Source organism: Neodiprion lecontei, chromosome 3, assembly GCF_021901455.1.
Source record: "Neodiprion lecontei isolate iyNeoLeco1 chromosome 3, iyNeoLeco1.1, whole genome shotgun sequence".
Classification (NCBI taxonomy): domain Eukaryota; kingdom Metazoa; phylum Arthropoda; class Insecta; order Hymenoptera; family Diprionidae; genus Neodiprion; species Neodiprion lecontei.
In genome coordinates this window covers 4,821,190-4,843,388 of record NC_060262.1, presented here as the reverse complement: position 1 = coordinate 4,843,388, position 22,199 = coordinate 4,821,190, and the positions used below count along the sequence as shown (strand labels likewise).

General features: G+C 40.1%; 2 protein-coding genes across 5 annotated transcripts in view; one reads left to right on the top strand and one right to left on the bottom strand.

The window, feature by feature from the left end:
- LOC107225787 (disintegrin and metalloproteinase domain-containing protein 10) overlaps positions 1-22,199 on the top strand; it is a 91,477-nt gene that overhangs the window by 46,699 nt on the left and 22,579 nt on the right. For all 3 annotated transcript variants that reach the window (XM_046734431.1, XM_046734430.1, XM_046734432.1), the window contains exons 4-7: positions 15,264-15,507; positions 15,771-15,926; positions 16,115-16,299; positions 18,969-19,109. In XM_046734431.1, coding sequence (XP_046590387.1) covers positions 15,264-15,507; positions 15,771-15,926; positions 16,115-16,299; positions 18,969-19,109 — 726 coding nt within the window. The remainder of the gene's footprint in view (positions 1-15,263; positions 15,508-15,770; positions 15,927-16,114; positions 16,300-18,968; positions 19,110-22,199) is intronic.
- LOC107218764 (protein TRC8 homolog) overlaps positions 1-22,199 on the bottom strand; it is an 82,764-nt gene that overhangs the window by 58,418 nt on the left and 2,147 nt on the right. Inside the window, exon 2 of one of the 2 annotated variants that reach the window (XM_046734440.1) lies at positions 5,083-5,163. The gene's annotated coding sequence lies outside the window, so the exon portion shown is untranslated. Of the gene's footprint in view, positions 1-5,082; positions 5,305-22,199 lie in introns of those variants that run through there. The other variant, XM_046734439.1, reaches the window with a different exon arrangement.

The window sequence follows — 22,199 nt, the reverse complement described above, 5'->3', positions numbered from 1 at the left end:
GACTTAATTTTTTTTTTTTTTTGTCATTTAAATGCCATGAATTTTTACGATGCTACCAGTTTCCATTTTATATTATAACGATCTGGGCGGTAAAAAAATCTGGGACTTTGCACGTCTCTGGAACAATACCCTGTGTAAGCCTCTGAAAATAACCGGAAGTTTATTGGATGTTTCATCATTTTCGAGGTATATCACGATTTCGTCTCGTTTGACATAATTTTTTTTGGTGCTTTGACGATATTTGAGTGATTTACGGTTCTTGGTGTATTATTATCCGGGGTGTTATTCAAAATATCTGCAAGTCTGATATATTTAAATGGGAAAAAATTTAGTCACGCACAGATTTTTTCTCATACAAATGAAGTTAAAATCTGAGGAACAAACGAATCAGAATTTTTTTGAAATCCCAAATAAGAACCACCCAAACACATATAAATCCTGAGTGAACTCGATCAGTTTCAACAATCTTGATTTAAACCTAAAAGTTGAAATACTTTATACTTCATTAAAAGTTTTTAACAATAAATACCGAATCCAATCAACGACGTACGATCCTCGTCGTAAATTCGTATCTCAACTATAACTTCAACTTCCAAGATACAAGTGAAAACATTTCCTCAAAATCGCAGTTCACTAAAATCCAGAAAATCCCAAAGTTGCAAAGTAACTTTATCTCCTACCAAAAGTCCTTCAACCTCGTGAAATGAATTTAGTTTTTTTAAATTTCATCCACTCCAACGCGACGTGAAAAAACCGTTCAATAATACCGAATTGGAGAAATCAAATTGCGAAGCGTAACAAGACGGAAAGAATCTCGACGCAGAGGTGACTAAAAATAGGCAAACAACCCCTGTTCAAAAAAGCTCGAAAACTTTCTCCTTCGCAGACCGAGACGAGGAACGAAGGTCGGGATGGTTGTCAGGGGGAGGGGGGTGGATGCGGTGAACCATCGCATCACCGCGCGATGATCCCAGCCGGTTTGGGGTAAGCTTTAGTGGACCAATTTTCGGGTGGGTTTTGGTCAAAAGCTTACACACGATCGTCATCTGGCGGTTAGCTGTGCGACCAAATGTTGGCAGGCAGGCAGGTGGCGGCTACAAACCGGGAATTTGCTCCTCGATGACCAGATGAGTGCGTGACGGTTTGAAGCTCGCCAAAGCGTTCCCCCATTATTGATTAATTTGGCATAAAATCGGGCGCCCCCTTTTACCCCGCCTCCGCCCCGTCCGTAAAAGCTCGACGCACGATGATCGATGCAAGGTTTCGGCCCTTCATCGTTCACCCTTTCATCGATCGAAACCCTTCGCCACGTGCGGTAGCTACCCGAGAATTCAGTTTTATCTCGGTGTATTAACACCTTTTTTTCCTTTTTTTTTTCTTTTTTTATTTGTTGCTATTTTCGAGTTGCTGTCGTTTTTTTTTTTTTTTCCTCTTCTTTAAACGAACAATATTTTATCAAAAAATATACGAACGAGTATTGAAAAGTATTTCCAATCGAAAATTATCTGATTTAAAATCTGATAGAATTGAAATCGGTATATTTGAAATACCGCAAGGATCCAGTGAGCTTTTTTGGAAAAAGTGGAGAAAAATCGATGACGCAAGTCGATCGATTACTGAAACGTATTTTTAATGGAAATTTATGTAATTTAGAATCTGATAGAATTGAAATCAGTTAATTTAAAATACCGCAGTAACCGAGTGAGCTTTTTCGGACAAATACGTAAAAGTCAACGTGACTCAACTCTATTGAGTCGAATTGAATTAGAGCGAAGTTTGATGAAACGGCCAAAAATTTGGCACCATCAAATTTCATGTAAAATATTCAGATCACCAATTCATTCTAAAGAAATTACGTAATCGTATGATTTCCATTTTTGTCATTAATTCGAAAAATAATTTAGCTTCTCTGAATTTTATTTTCCAAACACACACACACACACGCGTGCACACAAAAAAGGGTAGGGGGCAAAAATTTTCTGTTTGAACCAAAAGTGAAAATTTTTTTTTGAATATTCTCTTACAAAAAATTAAACTTTATCAATTTTTCACTTTCATCAATTTTGAACCCTGTTTTCAAATATTTTTTTTTTTTTGCACATTTCAATTAATCATTACTGACGTAACAGAATCTGTATCCCTGTTAGTCAGTGGTTGGAGTTTCAGGTGGAATCGAATGAAATGAAAAATTGAACGCGTTTCAAGACCCTGACAAATTGGCGTAACGATGATTCAAGGATGAAGCGAGCCACGCTGTATAAAAGGCGTGCATTTAAATTGCGAATTAAAGTTTTCTGCATAGCGTCAATATTTCACCACCCAAGGGATATTCTCATATACCTCCGTTTGATCGGCCAGCGGCCAAGCAGCCAGGTTTTTCCTGCATCTTCGCTTTTTCTCGACACCGTTATTATACGATTCGCGAACGGGTCGATTCCGCCGAGTATACGTGAATATACATACGTACGTACATACACAAGTATATGCGCTTATATCCAATATTTATGCAACGTAACTATAAACTTAAATAATGATTGTCGGTAAGCGATGGAGGGTGGAAAGTAGCGGAGGAAAGAAGGCGAAGGAGCGAAGGTAAACCGGGTATCCCCTGTTATGTATGGGGGGGCTAAACTAGCCCGGTGAGTGGAGAAATATTGCATTATTCACAAGACTCGAGGGACAACTTCGAGCAGCAGCTTTGCTCTATACTGCAAACGAAAAATCTGCGCTATCAGATTTTTAAATTACACACATCGTTCACATCACATCACAGCGTTCAGAATCAAAGTTGATACAAGTCTTGAAGTACCGAGAAATTTTTATTTTATTTTATTTTTTCAATTATTAAAAAAAAAAACAAAAAATATCGATACTTGATTTAGTCAGAAATGTTGCCGATAGTTGAATGAAAGTATTGTGCAAAAGAGAGGGAAGGTGAAACGTGAAAGATGAGAGAAAAAAAAAGGGTTGGGGAGGGGGGGGAGGTTAATACGGGCGCACCGCCGCGATTCGAAACGGATTGATAATTATCGAATGCGGTGGGAAAACGGCGAGAAGAGCGAAAGGGGAAACGTCGGATAGTAATCGTGTTCGAAGCTACGCGTAGAAATTGCTGCGCTTTGGCGTTTACACTGATTCAGTAGTCATTCCCAGTAATTAACCGTAATCCAATTGTTAATCAACAACGGCGAGCCTCCCACGAGCCATCGGAACAATTTCGAGAGAATCGTTTTGAGGGTATATATATATATATGTACATGTGTGCAGAGGGTTCATAGGGGAGGCGTTTGTACAGGGTGGGTATATCGGTTGGCGCAAGTGCATGACGATAGGTATAATGACGAACACATTCGTCGTACGTACGTGAGATTCGCGAAGCGCGTTGTATGCAGCGTGTATAAAACTTAATTGGAAAATTTCGCTAACGAGCTCGTGCAGACACGAAGGGAGTTTGTTTGTTTTTTTTTTTTTTTTTTTTTCTCATCCCTCTGCTTATCTTGCATTGCTACCGAAGCAATCCGTTACAGTCGAGAAAAATCAAATCTACGCTGTTGAATGAATGTTCGTAAATTAGCGACACATTTGGTATAAAAAAAAAAAAAAAAAAAAAAAATAAAAAAACGTCTGTCGAAAGTAAAAGAAATTTTTAACGGTATCAGATGCGAGCAATGCCCAAAAAATGATCATGTAAATTTTTTTGAATCGGTAATGAAATTTTTAATTCGTGACACACGCACAGTGAAATTTACCGATAAATAAAAAATGAAGCAAATGTAATATACGTACGCGTTAACGCAGGGTTGTTAATGAACCTTAAAACGCCACAGCAGATTGTCATTTATCATCGTACAATTAAACCTCTTATCACTCCTACAGCGAAGCTGTAATAAAATTGATGAAACAAAACGAAAGATAAATAGAGAAAAACAATGAGAAAAATAATAAAACGGCCGGAATATAAAAATAATTTCGAAAAGTTGACCTCGATTTAATTGTGAGCTAGTAAATTTCATGGACAAGAGAAAAATTCTCCGATTATCAAGGTAAAAAATAATCAAAACTTTCTATACGATTAATCGATGTATTTAGACAAACGGCACGCAAAAAAAAAAAAAAAAAAAATCATGTCCAATATAATCGCAATTTATCGAAAATAAAACAAATTCAAAGTATCGGATAATTAATTGCATATTTTTTTTTTTTTTTTTTTTTTTTTTTTTACCACGAGTATGTAAATTTTTTTTAGCGATTGCTTCAAGCTTCCGCGAAGATTTGATAGAAAAAATCGCGAAAACTTTATTCCTACTTGCGCACATTCTTTAAAGACTAGATAAGCATCGGTCACGTGACCATCGTCGAATTGTTTCAAACGATTTCAGAGCACAAAGGTCTGCATCCGGATGTTCGAATAAGTTATGTACATATATCGCAAGTGGAAAAACCAAGAGGCGGACTGCGAGGGCAGTTTTGGTAGAATCCCGGAGCTATTTTCTCTTATCACCGAGTTTCCTCTGGATAGAAATACGCCAAACATTGACCAGCGGATCTCCGTTCGCTTTCTCTCAATTGATTAAAACTCACTCTATTATTCACCCTAAAACCACGTGCAGGCTTTCAAAATTTCTCTGCTTTTTTTACATACGAGAACACAGAATATAACGAAATAATTCGCATAATTAAAATTGCTTCGCTTCGTTTGTGACTCGATCGAATTTTATTCACCAGACGAATCAGCCTTAAATATTAATTACACTGTTCGTTTTCTATTTTTTTTTTTCATTTTTTGATCTTCGATACAGAGCGATGTTCAACAATTGAAATTGCTGACGAACATGCTTCACGACGATAACCAAAGGAATTTTAAAATAATTCTCTGTACAAATGTATCGAGTTGTGAAAAGTCCTGTACATTTATCGAATGACTCGTCGATTCATTTATCAGGTTCTGACTGAAAATTCCAGCCTTTTTTCACGTAACGTTTATCATGTTTGTGAATTTCAACATTTTGTCGAGTCGTGTTATTGAAATGCGAAGAGAACGAGACTTGTTATTATATTATTTAACCAGATCAAATCACTCACCATTATCCTGTTCTCAGCCATTTGATCGGAGGAATATGATGAACAAGTTGGAAGGCCTCGGTTCTGCAGCTACGCAACACACTGCAAAAACAACAACACTGTAGACAACTTCTCACCACATGTTTACAACGGAATTCACAACACCGTGTGCAGTGTTCGAGATTTTTTCCACTTAATTACATTCCGACAGGCAAATTACGAATTATAAATTGTAACAGTTTGTAATATGTAACTGAAAAAAAGTCACTGATTAGAGTTTCAATTTGTGATCAAAAGGATCAAGAATACTGATTACGATTATAATTTGTAATTGGAAAAAACGGAACAAATCTAATTACGTTTGTAACTTGTACTTAACAGAAAAATCGATACTAATTACAATTGTCATTTGCAATTTGGAGAAAATATTATTCGAAACAAATTTATAAATTGTATTTAGAAGAAAAATCCGTACCAATTATAAAGCAAAATTGTAATTAATGAATCGTTCGTTCCAAATTACAAGTTGAAATTTTAATTAACGTTTCTCTTTCTCTTGACAACAAATTACCGATGTAATCAATAATGTCGATACAATTAATTACACGATGTAGTTAGTTGGTGGTGCTCGACACTGATTGTATTACAATCGCGTGTGTTTTCAAACGAAATTCTATAGTAGTAAGAGAGCGAGGAGAGAGACGCGACCGTTCGACGCTCGATCTCCGATTCTACTGAACTCTTGATCGCGACGGAATCGTGATAACGATTTTGACCGCAAGTGTCGCTGATGCGCAATTATACAGCATTGCGATTCTCTGGTTTGCGGTAGATTAGGCAAATCGTTTTTGTCATTGCAGGCGTTTCTAGCTGTCTATTCGATAAGATCGAGCTTTTACACAGCATTTGTTATTCATCCAGAGATATTCGAATGAGTTTGAAGGTTCTATTATTCCGTACAACGTAATGCAGTTGTACGTTTTTCTCGTTTATACGTTGAATCTTCTCGGTTCTGGAAATTTCTGTCTACAAACGGTGTGAAAATATTTCAATCGCACGTTTCTCGTTTGCCAAGTTTTCCGCACTCGTACGCCACGCGTTCGGTCCCCTGGAGCTGTTCTCCGTTCGGTCGTACGTCGTTGCTGCTGATTCTTTAGTCGAATCTTTCGATCGGATCTTTGACTCGCCTGCCGCTGGTTAGCACGCGCCTTTCGACGTTTCGTGTAATTTTCCGCCGACGGAAAGCGCGGCTCGACTTTCGCGCCCATTGCTATCCCAAACACGTTCAGGCAAGTTCGGGTCAGCGCCTCGTCTACGGAAAGATGATCTTTGCTTACCGTCACTGGATTAACCTTAACCCTTCGGGAACAAACCTATTTTTTAGATCACGGAGAACACTCCGGGTCAAAAGGACCATGTCCCACGTTTGACGTGTTGCCGTTTCGAATGTACGAGTGCGATCTACCTGAAAATATTCAGGAGTATACTTTCGCTGTCGTGGAATACGATGGTGTAGTTTGGAAGTATGAGTATAAGTCATGATTATAAAAAAGAAACAACTGTAAATAGAGAATTTTTTGAATAATTGCCGCTTCGGAAGAAAAAGGTACGGGCCAGAATGCCCCGGTATGTTCTCGAAGGGTTAACCTAGCGCGTGCTGATGTGAAATCCTCTAATTAATGATAATAGTTAATTTCGTTACGGGTGAATGAAATGACAAGATGATACACGATACGACATCACAAAAAATCCTAAATATTTCATTTTCCAATCGTGAATGCTGGAAGTATTTAAATAAAATATTACCACATTCCTTGAAAAACGTATAACTGAACTTACACTGTATTGCTAAAAGTTCGATAAAAATCCAGATTTAATTCAGACTTGTAAAATTCATTGATTGATTAAACTAGACATAAATCTATAAACCACTAAACTTCGATAAGGAGGAAAGGAATATCCAAGTGCAATTCAGGTCTCTCTTTAGGGTTGAGATAGATTTTACTCGAGGGTCGAAAATTCACGAATCTGTCATTGGCAGCGAAATAAATGAAAAAAATGACGTTTAGATTTTTAATTAACGTATAATTACACATATCATTATACAAACTCGGACGAGTGACTTCGTTGTGAAAATTATGTCAGCTGCTCTCTCTCTCTTATCTCGTTGACGAGAAGAAAAAAATCGAAGCAGATAAATTAAAGAGAGCAAGAAATCATTGAAATAAAAAACGCCACCATACATATAGCGCTTTACCCAGAACATGCACAACTTTTTACGGAAGAGGTCCGTTATTTTTTCATTTTTATTTTCCCCGTTTATTTTTTCCTTTTTCCCTTTTTTCCTTTCTCTCCTTCCCTTGGCTTTGTGTGACCCCCTTTTTTTTCCACCCCTTTTTCCATCGTATCTGCAACAGTCGCGGTGCGCCGCGCGCGGTCATCGGAGTTGGTTTTTTTACGCACGCATGTCGGTGTATTATACCTGTAGATATTCCCAGGAGAATAAAAGGGATAACGATAACGATAGCGATAATAACAGTATCGTGTTCAACCCTTTTACGTTACTTTACTCGACTCCGGAAACCCCGGAAAATTTCTCTCTCCTTCGTTTATCTATTGTATACATATATAATATGTTGCCGAAACTGCGGGGAAAATAAAACTGTTTTTTTTTTCTCATCGACAAGATTAAGACCTTATTTCCAATAATTTTCGGTGTTTAAATGAAATTCAACCAAGACGAATAAAAGAATATAATAATTCTTCATCTCGCGGAGTTGAATTGAGAAATTTCCAAGCGATCTGCAGCGCTAATAATATACCTATATATATATATACATATATAATACATTCGCGTATTATACGGAGGTGGGGAAAATTTATCGGGAAACTTGTGATTGCGTGCCATTCGAAAATTAGATTGTCTTTCTCAAGTTATTGATGTATATACATATATATATATATATATATATATGTATATATGAGAATTGGATTCGCGGCATCGCCGCGGCGGATGAACCTGTAGAGGGGAAAACTGGAATAAGTGCCGAAGAAAAGAAAAGAGATGTCCGAAACCACTGTGACATTACATATCACCTATGTAAAACGTTTTACATGGGCAGGGCATGAAAATACTTGGAGAGAAATTGTTCAAAATTCAACGGCGGTGGTTTACCTTAAAATTGATTTACCCCTCTGCGTTAAATGTATATATATGTGTGTATATATATATATATATATTGGCTAATTTTTTCAAATTTTTATCTCGAATACAAAAAGTGGGTGTGCAATTCGTTTAGATTGCCTGGTACGATGATGAGGATTTTATTTATCAGATAGTAGCACTAATGACCATAAGAACCTCGCAGTTGCAGATTTACTTTAGTATTATTACTCTTGGAATAAGATATATACTGAGAATGTGTACGAAATACGTGAATTTTAAGGGAGGGAGATTCATCTTCTTACAGGCAGGGGTTAGAATTGAGATGAAAATAGAATGAATTAGAAAATTGGTTTTGAATTAATTGAAGTTGATTTAGGAGGCGGCCCGGTGAAAATTCCTCACATTATATACACTCTAATTATTCCCATTCGCATATCGTAATATGGGAACGAATCGTCTTGGAGAAGTTGACGTTTTTTTTTTTTTTTTTTTATTTATACAAATATTCCGATAAGATAGTGCTGTGAAAATAAATATCCAAAGACTGTAGGAGAACTGTATTATATTCTATGGAAACTATTTTATTTATTATTTTTTTTTTTTTTTTCCAACTGTAAAAAACTTAGACAGTAATTTCGAATTTACCTATATTTTTAATGTAACAACAGGAGATTTTTTGAAAAAAATTCAAACCGATCGATCAAGCTGTTTAGATTTTGATAACCTGATCATGTATTACAAAGTTATATTACAAATTACAAATACACCCATCCATGCACTGATTTGTCTGATAATTGTAAATCGTTAATCATTTTTTTTCACTCAACTCAACCCACGCGCGATAAATCCTCGAGTCTTGTCAGGTGCGATAAAGAAGAAGAAGAAGAGGAGGAGGATGCGCGATTCCTTAATAAGGATGCCGGCCTATCCAGAAGATCCTTATCCAAGGATCCGCGATAAGAAACACCGAGTGTAATAAAATGGACGACGTATAATATCGAGGGCCCGTGGTTGGTACGTAGGAACCCTTGAGAATAAACCGTCGAGCTATAAATTTTTTGAGAGAGAGAGAGAGAGAGAGAGAGAGAGAGAGAAAGAGTTTTTAGAGAAAACAAAAATAATAAAGGTAACGTTTTTTGATAATCTTTGAGTGCTATTCGGGAGAGATATAATCAAAATTTAAGCCTAATTTCAGCGTTAAAAACCTACTTCGATCGAGTGTAAATATTAAAACGGAATTCAAATGGGTACGTAATTTTCTTTGCAAAGATCCTTTTGAACTGTCTAATGGACCCGATGCCGGTAGCTTAAAAGGCTTGTTACAAGCTCTCGGCTTTTCACCCAAAAATTCAAACCGTCGCGACGTTTTTCACTTCAAGATAAAAGCGACGAGAAAAACGGCGGTGATAATTTTTCAGTGCCGTACGATGATATTACGTAATGCGCCTCGCGAAATATTATACCACTTATGATATAATATGATATATTGTCAAGTTTTTCACGCGGTTTTCAGTCGAAAGTCCGACCGGCAGTTATACAATTTTGCCACACTCGAGATAACTGATGAAACAAAAAATGCAATAGCGCTGCTAAATATTTTTTTATTGCTGCTAAACTGAAGACAACAAAAAAAAAATAAATAAATAAATAAAATAAAAGAAATCTATCGAGTTTAGTTATTGAATTTACGTCTCAGTTTTGATTGAATCTATTTCTGGATATTATTTCATATAAATTCAATTAACGATTCGCTCCGACTCAGTTTTTAAGATATTCATGGCTAAAAATCTTACGTAGTTTAATTTTTATTTACAATAAATGTTTGAAAAGATAGATAATTTAATAAATAAATCAACAACGTTAGTTTAACGTTTCCCGCTGTTGCTATTTAATGAATTTAAACTGAACGAAAAACTTTTACTCTTTAATCGTCATGTTTGATAAATAACAAACGTATATTTATAGTAATTTTAACCGAATAAAATACCTGCAACTTATATCACGGCTTATAGTTCGTCGAGATTTTCAGTTCAACGTTTTTATCTCTCCTTCTCTTCCGCTCTCTCTCTCTCTCTCTCTCTTTTCTCCAAATCACCCGTATAATTATATCGATATTACTAGTAATAATATAAAAAGTCGAACGAGCCGCTAATTGGGAAACGGTATAATCGCCCCACTTCACGAAGTAAATTGGATAAAAGTTGTCCCCGTCCGCAAGTGACTTGAGATAAAATCCCGAGAAAAATATCACTAAATATCATCGTTAGCAATAATAATAATAATATAATAATAATAACAACAACAACGATAATAACAAAAAGAGAAAGAAAGCAAAACGATCTAAAAGCAAATCAAACTAGCGAACAAAAAAAAAAAAAATATCCGAAGCAGGATAATTAACCCGACGCTTATAATTGTGTACGGAGTAAATTTCAATAAAAAAAAAAAAAAAAAAGTCGAACTCTTCACAGTGTAACTTGTACAAAATATATAAAATATTATTGATTATTTTTACTCTAGCCTTAAATTTTCAACACAATGATTAATGTACTGGCTACTAACTAACCGTAACCTCAGTGGCGGAGAAAACGCGTTTAACGGTTAGAATCGGAAACCTCGTAGTTTCCTGTGGGTTTGAACCGAGGGGGGTGAAAGGTGGAGGCACCTCAAGTCCGGAGGAACGGTTGAACGGCTAACTTGTTATTAAGTTGAGACATTAGGCAATTAAGTGAGGGCACGTAGACGGCCTCGGTCAGAGCGGCCGCACGTCCCTCCTACTTCGGTAGAATCGCGACTTCCGATCCCTCATTTTCTGGAAATAGGTGGAAGAAGAGCTGGAGGAAAAGAGGAAGGAGGTAGGAAAATAGGGAAGAGGAACAGAGGGTACAAAACCCGCGCCCCGCGTTCCTAAATACAGAGATTAAGAACACCGGCGCTTGGTGAATACGAAATTCGATCGAGGGATGGAGGGGGTTGAGGGGAGGGGGGATGCTGCAGCGGGAGACGTCGTCAGTCCATATCGGTTTAATTTATCCTCCGCGAATAGCGGCGTTCCTTTTCGTGAGGGAGGTAGTGTAATAAGTGGGTGGGTGGAAGGGGGGGGGGGGGGGGGGGGTGGCAAAAGAAAACGAGAAATAAGGGAGGAAGGGGAAGAAAAGGAACGACTTTTTTTTTTTTTTTTTTCACATGACACGTTGTACAGGCCGATTGAGCTTTCGATGTCAAGTGAAAAAAAGGCGAGAAAAAATAAACAAATAAACAAAGAAGTTTAAATCGTCTGTCAGTAGGTGTGACGGAAAAATGACGGAAAGTTTTTTTTTTTTTTTTGCATTAAAAGAAATTCCACCGTAATAAAACTGTCCTGAAATAACGAACAATTTGTGTTTGTTAAGTTAAATTATACGCGAATTTAGAATTGTTTACTTTATCGAGCATTGCTTTCATCGAATTCAGATTTCGTAACTTCAGTCAGTGCTCGTGAGGCTTTCCGTCATTATTTTTCGGCTGTGTCTGCCTGCAGGGCGGAATGAATAATAATGAGAGAAAATTCCGCCCTCCATTTCGGAAAAGTTTGCGCGAGTTGAACGAATATCGTGCATGATAAAACGCTTTTCGCGGGTTGATAATAAAGGCAAGAACGATTTTCTGGCAGATTTTACTGCCTCCGGGGTTGTTGGAAGATGGTTAGGCTTACGAAACAGGATGAATAATTGTGAACAGATGTTGGGCCAGCTGATTATGGGGTTTGACAAGAAATCGGGATATTGTATAAAACGCCTATCTTAATTCTGAATTTTCTCTAACGAGGTGTAATTTCATCACGTACATGAAACATCGTTTCACCGCGGAGCAGAAGAGCGTACCTAACTGCGTTTATGCTCCCCTGTTTTTATCTTTTCCAACCCTCCTCTCCTCTCCTCTCCCATTATCTTCCATCCAGTTTTCCGAATAATTCCATTATCCTTGATAATTACATCGCTAAACTACCTGATACATGCACCCACCATATACTTGCTTTTTCCCCCTCCCTTCGCCGCACCGCAAGGGTATAATTACCAAAGCGCAATTTATTCACCGTCGGTGCATAACCGTAGGTCGAAAAATCACCCTCCTTCATACCACGCCTTCTACCCCGATCTAATTGGATTACCTCGACTCGTAATGAATCAATTAATTATCATTACGTAGAGGCACGTACAATATTTAAACAGGATTCCAAACCGTATTCCATTAAACTGAACCGTAATCACAATTATCGATCGTAATCGTAATCTTTCCATTATGCGACTGGGAAAAAAGCGGAAGCAAAAACTTTGGAAACTGGAATCCAGTTTCCGGTATAAAAAAGTCTTTGTTTTCGTCTAATTTTGCACAAGTGTCGTTGGTATAAACTATTGACGCGATGTTTGGCAAACTCTGCAAATTTTCGTCCGGTTTACCATTCGATAAAAAATTATTTAGAGAAATGTCTCGACGGCGTGCGAAACTCGACTGTATTTCGATCGTCCTCGATCGTTTCAGTCGAAGCGGAAGAAGATCCTTTCACATTGAGTGGATGCAGGCAAAGTGGTGTGCAGTTCTCACTGCGTTGAATTCCCATCCGACTCTCCGTGGCGTGGCACAACATTGTAGGGCTGATAAATCGCTAGGTTTATGCTTTTACGTCAGCGAAGAAGAGGCTCTTCTCACGTTTTACCGATCCAGCTTCGAAACGACGTCTGTGCATAGTTTCACACCGATCAGAGTATCGCAATCCCCGGCTGGAAGGAAATACGGAGACCATTATCGGCGAGAGTTTGCCCATAGGTGCAAATTCCGAATGTTCCGAATTAGGGAATGGTCGGAATTCCGAATGGCACGGAGTCGAGACGATTGACCTCGGAAACTTGGGATAATTGGCACCATTCGGTGTTGAACCCTTCGGACCAATGAGGCTTCTGGAATAACGGCGAGCCCGGATTCTGATTATTCGGAATTTCGACTCTCACCCGAGAGTTCGCCCCTGGATTTATGAAGTGATAATCCCGACTCGCCTCCACGCCGGAGGCCGAGGCTTACATCGGTACAAACCTGTCCCTTACATGCTGCGTTGAAAGGGTCTTGCGCCCCGGGGCTTTTTAATAAGAGACCATAATCGAACCGCCCCACCCTTGGAGCTACGTGCCCCACTCGCACCGAGCTCGATCTCCACTTTCCGTCATCCAGACTTCAGTCCCTTTCTCTCAAACTGTTATTGTGGCCCCACGCCAGCCTCACGTCTACCCATTATCTCTCAGGGTTTCAATAAGATCGTATACCCCATACCTCGCTGCGCCCCGAGCCATACACGCATAACGATTTCACACAGCGCGCAGACCTCGAGTGATTTAAGAAGGGGTTCGAGAAAGCAGTACCACAAATACTTGCGACTTGCTATGATTCGTGGAACCACGAAAAGATCATGTGACTTCGCTCCACTGGACGGTGAAAATGGCATCAGCTTCTTCCTGCTTGAACCCACCTTCAATGTTACTCTGAACAACTGTCTAAATGCTGTAGATCCGAGGATGTGATGCCATCCGGTTAACCAGTTTCCGCTTCTTGGTCTGATGAATTAATTTCATGTCCAGCGGGCAGAGCTTGATCCGTTTTCTCAGTCGATTCTCGATATCGGATAGAAGTGTGTAAGTCAGTCTTTCATTCCCCTTCTATCCTTTTAACGAGTTGAATTGGATCGAAGGATTCATGCCAAGGATTTCATGGACCTGCGACTCTAGTCTGGTTCGTCTCCCGACTCATGCCTGGTATAAAGTCTTTCAATTAAAGGGTTAGACAGGCTTTCCGCGTAGCCTGAAGCATTACTAGCTCGCACATACTTTGGAATAATATAATAGATATCTTGGTGAACGTACAGGGGAGAGACAGAGCGAAGGCTTTCAAGGAGAAATTTAATTGGTACACCACGAGGAACTAAGTTGGAGTCGTCAAGTTATTTGCATAGCGACCGCGATGGTAATCCAGCATAGTCTCAAGAAGAGAATCCCTTATACTAGGCTCTTCATTTCATTCGTCCCTCTCCTATTCCGGGACTCTGGTACGGTTCTTCTTCCCACAGTTGAAATTCGAATACGAAAACTTTTCCTCGGGGTTGATAATGCGTCGACGAAACTGGTAATGGAGACAACGGCGAACTTTTCCCGATATTGACTTCTCCGTTTCAAATTACACCCCCATGACTTATTAAAACTGAAGGCTGCCGCTCACAGGTTGAAAAATATACCAGAGACAGCCGTCACTGACGAATTCAATTACGTCTCTGTCACCGCGCGTTTCTAGCTACTGCTTTTTCCCGTCATTCATTGTCTGCCATCGGCACAGCGGAGCTATTCGTACCGAATGGATTTAATTAGAATCGAATGAGTGGGATGACATCGGGAGTTGGAAAAAGTTTACGCTCTTGCTGAGTACCAGTGAAAATGAAGAAGGCGAAGAATAAAGATCGAGCTTCCACAATGAGCTTACGCGATATTTCCTCATCGGAAAGTTAAAGAGTCCGCTTATAAGCGTCAATCGAGACGAGGCGTATCCCTGAAACCTGAACGCCTCCCCTTTACAGCTCGGGAACAGCGGCACCCATTTGTTGATATAATCGAAGCCGTCGAGTGGATAGGAGCCCTTCCGGCATTGTGTCGCTTAACCCTGCAGGGCTGAGGTGGATGGAGGAAGGCATTGACTGTTCAGGATCACTCATTCGGTCGAAGTGTAATTAGCCGGTCTGGGTATGTAGACGGGTCGTGATATCCCGGGGGTTGAACATTCCGTGGCCCCTTTAATTCGATGGGTCAAGGGGCTGGATCTCCCGAATCGAGATAGTATCAGCGCCAATTTACCAAAGCACTGGCGCGTCGCTTTGAGCACGTAGTTTGAGGCACCGAAAATTGAAGCACACCAAGAGAATCGCGGCCTGCTGCCGCTGTTTGCTTGGGACGATACACTTGTTTGCGGCGTGATTACAACTTGGCCGCCATTTTCACTCCTAGGTCATTCTGCATTTCAGGTGACGATAGCGCCAGCGTCCAGGGTGTCGTCACAGAGGATGGCCTCTTCGACGGTACCGTCTCGGCTGGACTCGAGGAGTACTACATCGAGCCCTCCAGCCGGTACTCCAGCCCCGATGACGACTCCAGTCCGCCTTATCACACCATCGCCTATCGGGCTTCCGACGTCACATCCCCAGCTCAGCCCCTTCGCTGTGCCAGCCAGCACCTCCAGCATGGCACCCTACGCGACAGCATTGATCGGTTAGTGTCAACCAGCCCGGAACATAACTCGCTATACACGCTGTTTCAATCGCTCCGATTTCGAAGCTGAGCTTTCCGGGATGAACGAATTCGATTCCATCATTCGGCGAATGTTTCCTTTGCTGATGAGGATATTCGTGGTTGTGTACCGACTCCTAAATTTCTGGAGTCATGAGTCCATTATAGATATTTCGAAGATCAAACTCGGATGTAACAGTCACCGACTCTATCCGTTCGCGGGTTTTTTAATTGAGCTTTTTCAGAGCGTCGAGAAAAGCGAATGGTTCGTTGGAGGAGCCGCTGTACGAGCATCTGGTGGACAAGGAGGTTCAGAACCACGGTGGATTTTATTCCAACGAGGAAACGTCGAGGCAGTCAACAACGTCGGAGAGAAGTTACGATCTTGAATATCTGGACAGGTATGTGAGGAATATACTTTCGTAAGCCAGCGATCATCTTTGCCATGCTTTTCACGGATGCATGCAAAATGCACCGGCTGCACGCCTCGCGTGCATTCGTCTTTCAATTATTGGAAACGTTCGAGTTTTCCGATAATGCAAGTCCAGACTGTATTCTGTACGTGCTTCTTTTCACCCGTCGTGCGTAGAGTCTACAGGGAACGATACGCCAGGCATCTGCACAAGAGAGCAACCGTCGATCCCAGAAAGACGACATGCATGCTCTACCTACAAGCTGATCACCAATTCTTCTTGAGGTACGGAACCGAGGAGGCTTGCATCGAGGTCATGACCAGACACGTCCAGAAAGTCAATTCCATTTACAAGCACACCGGTGAGTTGAAACCTTATATTTAGTTGAATTGCAAATTAGTCAATTCGTCGTCAAGTCATTTCGGGATTTATATAATCGGACTGCGAAGTCAATACGTGTTAATGCATTTGAAATGGGAGTGCTTGTTTTCGACATTTGTTTTTTTTTGTAATTCTCTCTCTGCGCCTTCGTACCGTGAAATTCAAGCACACCTCTTCAGGCAGCCGCGTCTCTATTTAAAGCACTTTGGGGTGAAAAGTTTCAGTAATAGAGAGGAGAAGAGGCAGGAAGAAGAAGAAGAAGAGGAAGAAGAGGTCGAGTTAGAATTGAATTTCAACTCTACGGGATCCGTCAGCGACTTCAATTTCAGAAAATCAACTTCTCCCATTACTGCGATTGCAAATCTATTTTCCAGTTCTGTCTCGATGCGCGACGTTTCGTTTAATGCAAGTTAAGGAAATTGATAAAATCAGCGTATAAAAATTAAAACACCTTCTTTTTTTTTCTTCACTGATTATTTCTCTCTGTACTAAAATGTCACGGTTCACAAACCTATGTTTTTGAAAATCAAAAAGATCCGCCCCTCCGTAATTTGTCCCTGATCGATTTCCAACTATTTATTAACTTACTTTTAAAAAGCGGGACAGCCTGCAAGAAAATGAGAAGATTCCGTGGTGATTGTAAGGAGTTGAGAGGAAGAGAGTTGGGTAAAGCGAAAATGATACTTTGAGGGAGTTTAAAATTTGCAAGTAATCATCTCGGTATTATCGGGTTTTAAATGACGGGGCTTCGCTGCTCTGCTTAACCTCCACCGGTATTTTTCCCGACAAAACTTTCCAACTTATGGGGCGAAGCTTCGACGTACACGTATAAAGTAGGTATAGATCAAGCGGACCTGGGGCGCGAGATAAACTGTTTAGTCCAGAAAGAGGCTGGCGAACACGGCGAGGCGTCGGCCTCGCCTTCATGTTGATCACAAACATGTTTTCTCCCCTCTGCATGGCTACGAAAACTTTCCTAACTCTCGATTAATTGTTTGCGCGAAAAATTCCCTCCTGAGTCATTTCTAAAGATCATTCGTGACAGGGTTAATTAATCTACAAAGGTGGAACGGAACTGGGTACCAAATATGAAATATGTACTAATTAGGGTGGTCCTTTGAAAGGTCAGTTTCTGAATTTCGACCGGCGAGTCCCCCAAATTAAATAATTTAAAAATACTTCCCTAATTTTTTTCAGATTTTTATCTCAACTATAACCGGTGTTCCAAAGAGGGTGGATTTCATTCAACCCTTTCAGGGCCACATCAAGTCTACTCAACGGATTTAGATGAAATTTGTTACAAGGGGGTTCCTTGGATCGCTGAATATGAATCTCAACTCAAAATTTGTAAACTCAAAATGGCGGATTCAATACGGTGGAACAAAATCCAAAAAGTCATTTGATTTCGGTAAAACTCTGCAGTCGGGGATTTGCGAGGTCGCTGATTACGAATCTGAACTCGAAATTACAAAATTCAAAATGATGGATCAAACATGGCAATATCAAGTAACTTTTGGGGTTTCGGTCGACCGTATCAAATCCTCCATTTTGAATTTAAAAATTTTGAATTCAAATCCGTGATCAGCGACCCAAAAAACTTCCCAACATCAAGTTTCATCGAAATCCATTCGGTAGATGTGATATGCCTCTGAAAGTGTTGAATTGGGAAATGCACCCTTTTTGGGGCACGAGTTAGAGTAGAGTTACAGAAATGTGAAAAAATTGGAGAATTTATCTTTGAATCATGTCGAGCCGATTGTTTGAGTGAGCCTGTCGAAATTCAAAACTGACCTTTCCAAGGACCACCCTAAATCGTACTTCAAAAACTGATAACACACAGGAAAAATTGAACACCGTAGCGAAACAATTGCGCTTCTTCTTTAACGAAAAGAAAGGGAGATGCAGCCGAGTCTGAAATTGTAATTGTCACATTGCGAGGAAAGCCGAACAATTACGGCTGACGGAATTGCGGAAGATTACTACTGCAGTATGCCTCCGATGACGGGATGGATATTGTACATTTCGGTGTGAATGGGTAGCAGCCGGTTGTCTCGATGTTATTGCGTCTAGCGAGCAGTGTTGGAGGGTGTCAGGCGGAAGAGGGTAGCAAATTTAAGAGGAAACGGGGTAGCTGTAATGAATGGAAAAGCAATTCGTCGTAGCGATGTCGCTTGGAAATTCTACTTTGGGAAGTATCGAATTCCCAAGGGTACACAGCTCGTCCATTGTTCGTCTTTTCGGTAGTCACATTTTGACGATAATTGTAGTTCCACCAAAATGCAGGCTCGATTTTCGTAGGAATTTATATCTAGCTCGTGTGTAGTAAAAGTATCTAGCCGGATTTTCGAGCTCAGACAATTTGGACGAGTGCAAAACGATGTGAAAGTGTAAAACGAAGTAGAATCGGGGTGAGGACAGAGGGTTGGTTGGCTGAATAGGTTGAGAGGGTCACGACGAGGGAGAATTGCAAATATCATTAGCCATTCCCGGTCCTCTACCGCCTCTTTAAGCTCCGTTCCACACGTCGTTCACCGATACCGCCTTATATTGTATCCTGTTCCCTCATTCATTTTGCGCGCAGAGCAGAGATTTTTATCCCAGATTTGGACGTTCGTTTTTCTTTTAATCGTCATCATCGCGTGATTTCAGACTTCAACCAGGACGGAAGACCGGACAACATAAGTTTCATGATAAAAAGGGTGAAGGTTCACAGCGGCGAGGCACTCAAGGATCCCAACTACCGATTCCCGGGAAATTACGGCGTCGAAAAGTTCCTCGAGCTCTTTTCCGGTGAGTAATTTTACTTCAACAACCGCTATCTGCCGTAGTTATATGTATATACATCACACCTTTTAACCAAACTTCAACCTCGTTCGCATCGCCAAGTTTTCCTCTAACTATACCAGAAGTTTCCCATACCTTCGACACCGCAACCGAAACGAATTAACTCACTTTGGTATATCGATGAAACCCGGCCATTTACGATCGGCTTATTGTTAGCGATACTCGAACAGAAGTCACTTCAAGGAATGCGGTTCGATGTCATACGGAAATCATTTCTACAGAGAAAATACTCCGCAGAATATGTACTACAGAATAGTTTCTACGGTAATATTTTTTTACAGGATATATTCATGAAGAAAAGAATTCGAGATTCACGTCATAAGTAAGCCTACGTGAATTATTCTACAGGAGAATATTGTTTTACAGAATATTCTTCTACAGATTGTGTTTCAAATCATAAATTTAATCGTCAGTTTCGTACATTATGTTTTAATTTGATTTTATTCAATTGAAATTATTTGCAAGAAAAAGTTTGTAGAGAAATTACTAGTCACCAAAATGTTCGAATTTAATTTCTCTGAAGACAATACCGTGAAGTCATGCAAACTTTTTCTAAATCACGCGTGAAATACAATTTTTTAGTTACTTCAAGTCTTTTGAGATCATTCGGCATCTCTAAGTATCTTAAAGTGTTTCGAAGCCACTTGAATTAGCTTTCGTAAACGGTTGAGATCATTTGAATTAATTCGAAAGATTCCAAAATTTCGCGAGATCATTTTCAAGCTTGTCTCTGATCTTTAAAAAATTCTTTTCAAGTCTCAACACAATATATGACGATAAATCACGCAAATGTTCATGGACTAGTCAAAGACCTTCTTTTCAGGTGTTTTCAAGTCTCAAGAACCGTTTCTAATCAACAAAGTTCTTCCGCAGCACATGATCATGGGGTCCGTCGAAATTAAATGACATCGTGGGGTAAAAATTCGCGAAGCTGTATCGAATACGATCGTTTTATTTTTACGTATCGTGGAGAACGCGACTGGTCTCTGAGGCCTGGGCGAGGGATATATAAAAATATATTACCGAGTAAAAAGAGAGAGAGAGCAAGAGATAGAGAAAGAGAAAGATTGGGAGAGTGAGTTTTCCAGGGAGGTTAGCCAGGCCAACGGACAGGGACAGCGAAGGAAGTCCCTGTCTGGGGTTTGTATTGCAAACGTGCCGGGAATACCACGAGGGGTTTGAAACGGTCGCGGAGGATGAAACCGGCCGAGTCTGCAGGCATTTCTCATTTATTGACGGCCGACCCGGAGAATCAGAACCAACCCTCAGCTCTAAACGCAGCCAAAAATTTGCCAGAGCAATACAAGGGAAAAAGAAGAGCTTTCTTTGCGACAAAAGCAGCTGCGCGTCTGCCAAATTTACGAATTTTCAGCTAACAATGAATCACTCAAGCATACGGCATACGTGTTTGAATTCACGGTGTCTGGATGTTTTTTTAGGATTCTTGATGATATATTCGAATTACGGATCAATTCTTTCTTTACTCGCTGGAAGAGAGAGTCGTTCGAACCATCATCGATCGCCAATTCACTTCTGGAATCTGTGAATTCGACGGCAGTTTTTGGCTTCAAAGGGAAAAAATTGACAACTAATTATTGGAAAATTGAAGAGGAGTCTTTAAAGCGCTAGATCGGAAACGTCTCGTTAGTTAATTACCCATCAGTATGTTTAGTAGAGAGGAAAATGTTACAGAATTTATTACACGTGCCTGTGGGGTACATTAAACGAGAAAAACTTATACTGGCTACAGGACAGATCATTTATCCCAGCAACACATGATTTCTTCGGGAAATTTTCCCTCCCCCTTGACTCTTCGTCGACCTTCAATTCCTTTCGGCGATCCTCCGTAGGGAAAATCATAAGGACTTCAAACGCGCGGCAAAGTCCCTCGCTTTACGTAATACTATACCTTTGAACTTGGGATTATGTTACTTTCCCAGGGGTAATAATTCAAAGTAAAAGGGAAAAACGAAAAGAACTACAGATACGTTAAGAAAGGTAGAAAGGAGAAAGAAGAATAATAAAAACAGAATAACGAAATCTTTCTTCGCGCACATTTTTTTATCACACTTCTGTGAGTCCATTTGGTATGTTTTTCCTTTTCAGAAGAGTGATAATAATAATAATGCCAGTTTCGAGAAGAATGACAAGGAATAGTAAAACACCGTGTGCTAAAAAATTGACGCTCGTTCCAACGTCACTAAACATCGTGATCATTCGTTGAGAATTCTGCGAAACGATTTTCATTCGCGTAAGGACAGTTCAAGTGCCTTGAAGTCGCACAAAGTCACGTGGAGTCAGTCACCTGAGGTTGCTTAAGACAAAGCTCGATCAATTTGAAGTTACTCCACCGCACTTAAAGTCAGTTGAAGTTAACTCGAATCAATGAACTCGTGATCACTTGAAGTAACTGTAACTTCACGTGAATTAACTCAAAGTCACTTGAGGTAAATTCGAGTCTCTTGAGAAAACTTGAATCAATGCGAAATTACTGACTCAATTTGTCACTGATTTGAGGTAACTTGAACGAAGAAACTAACTAGAGGTAACCCAGTTCAACCAAAAATGACTCAAAAAGTGACTTTGAAGTCAGCTACACTGTATAGAACCAACTCTAAGCTCCTATGATACTTTCAAATCAGTTCAACATAAGTTATTCATTCAATGATCAAAGTAATCAACGAACGAAGTAGCTTGAGGTGACCCGGATCAACCAAGAATGATGCACAAAGTGACTTTGGAGTCAGCTACACTGTATAGAACCAACTCCAATTTCCTATGACACTCACTTCCAAATCGGTTCAACATAACAAGATGGTGCTAGCGGGATTCTGGCACGATTTTACGAGGCTTGGAAAAATTGATAGATGCCGATCTCTCGATCACGGCGTAAGAGTCGTTTAAAATCTGAACTAACGAATACAGCGGGGATTGGATAAACGACTCGCCGACTCCATGGTTACCGGAGGCCACGAGATATGGAGCGGCGGTTATTCGGTTGACGGGCGGAAATGACGAAGTCTCGGCAGACCGGGT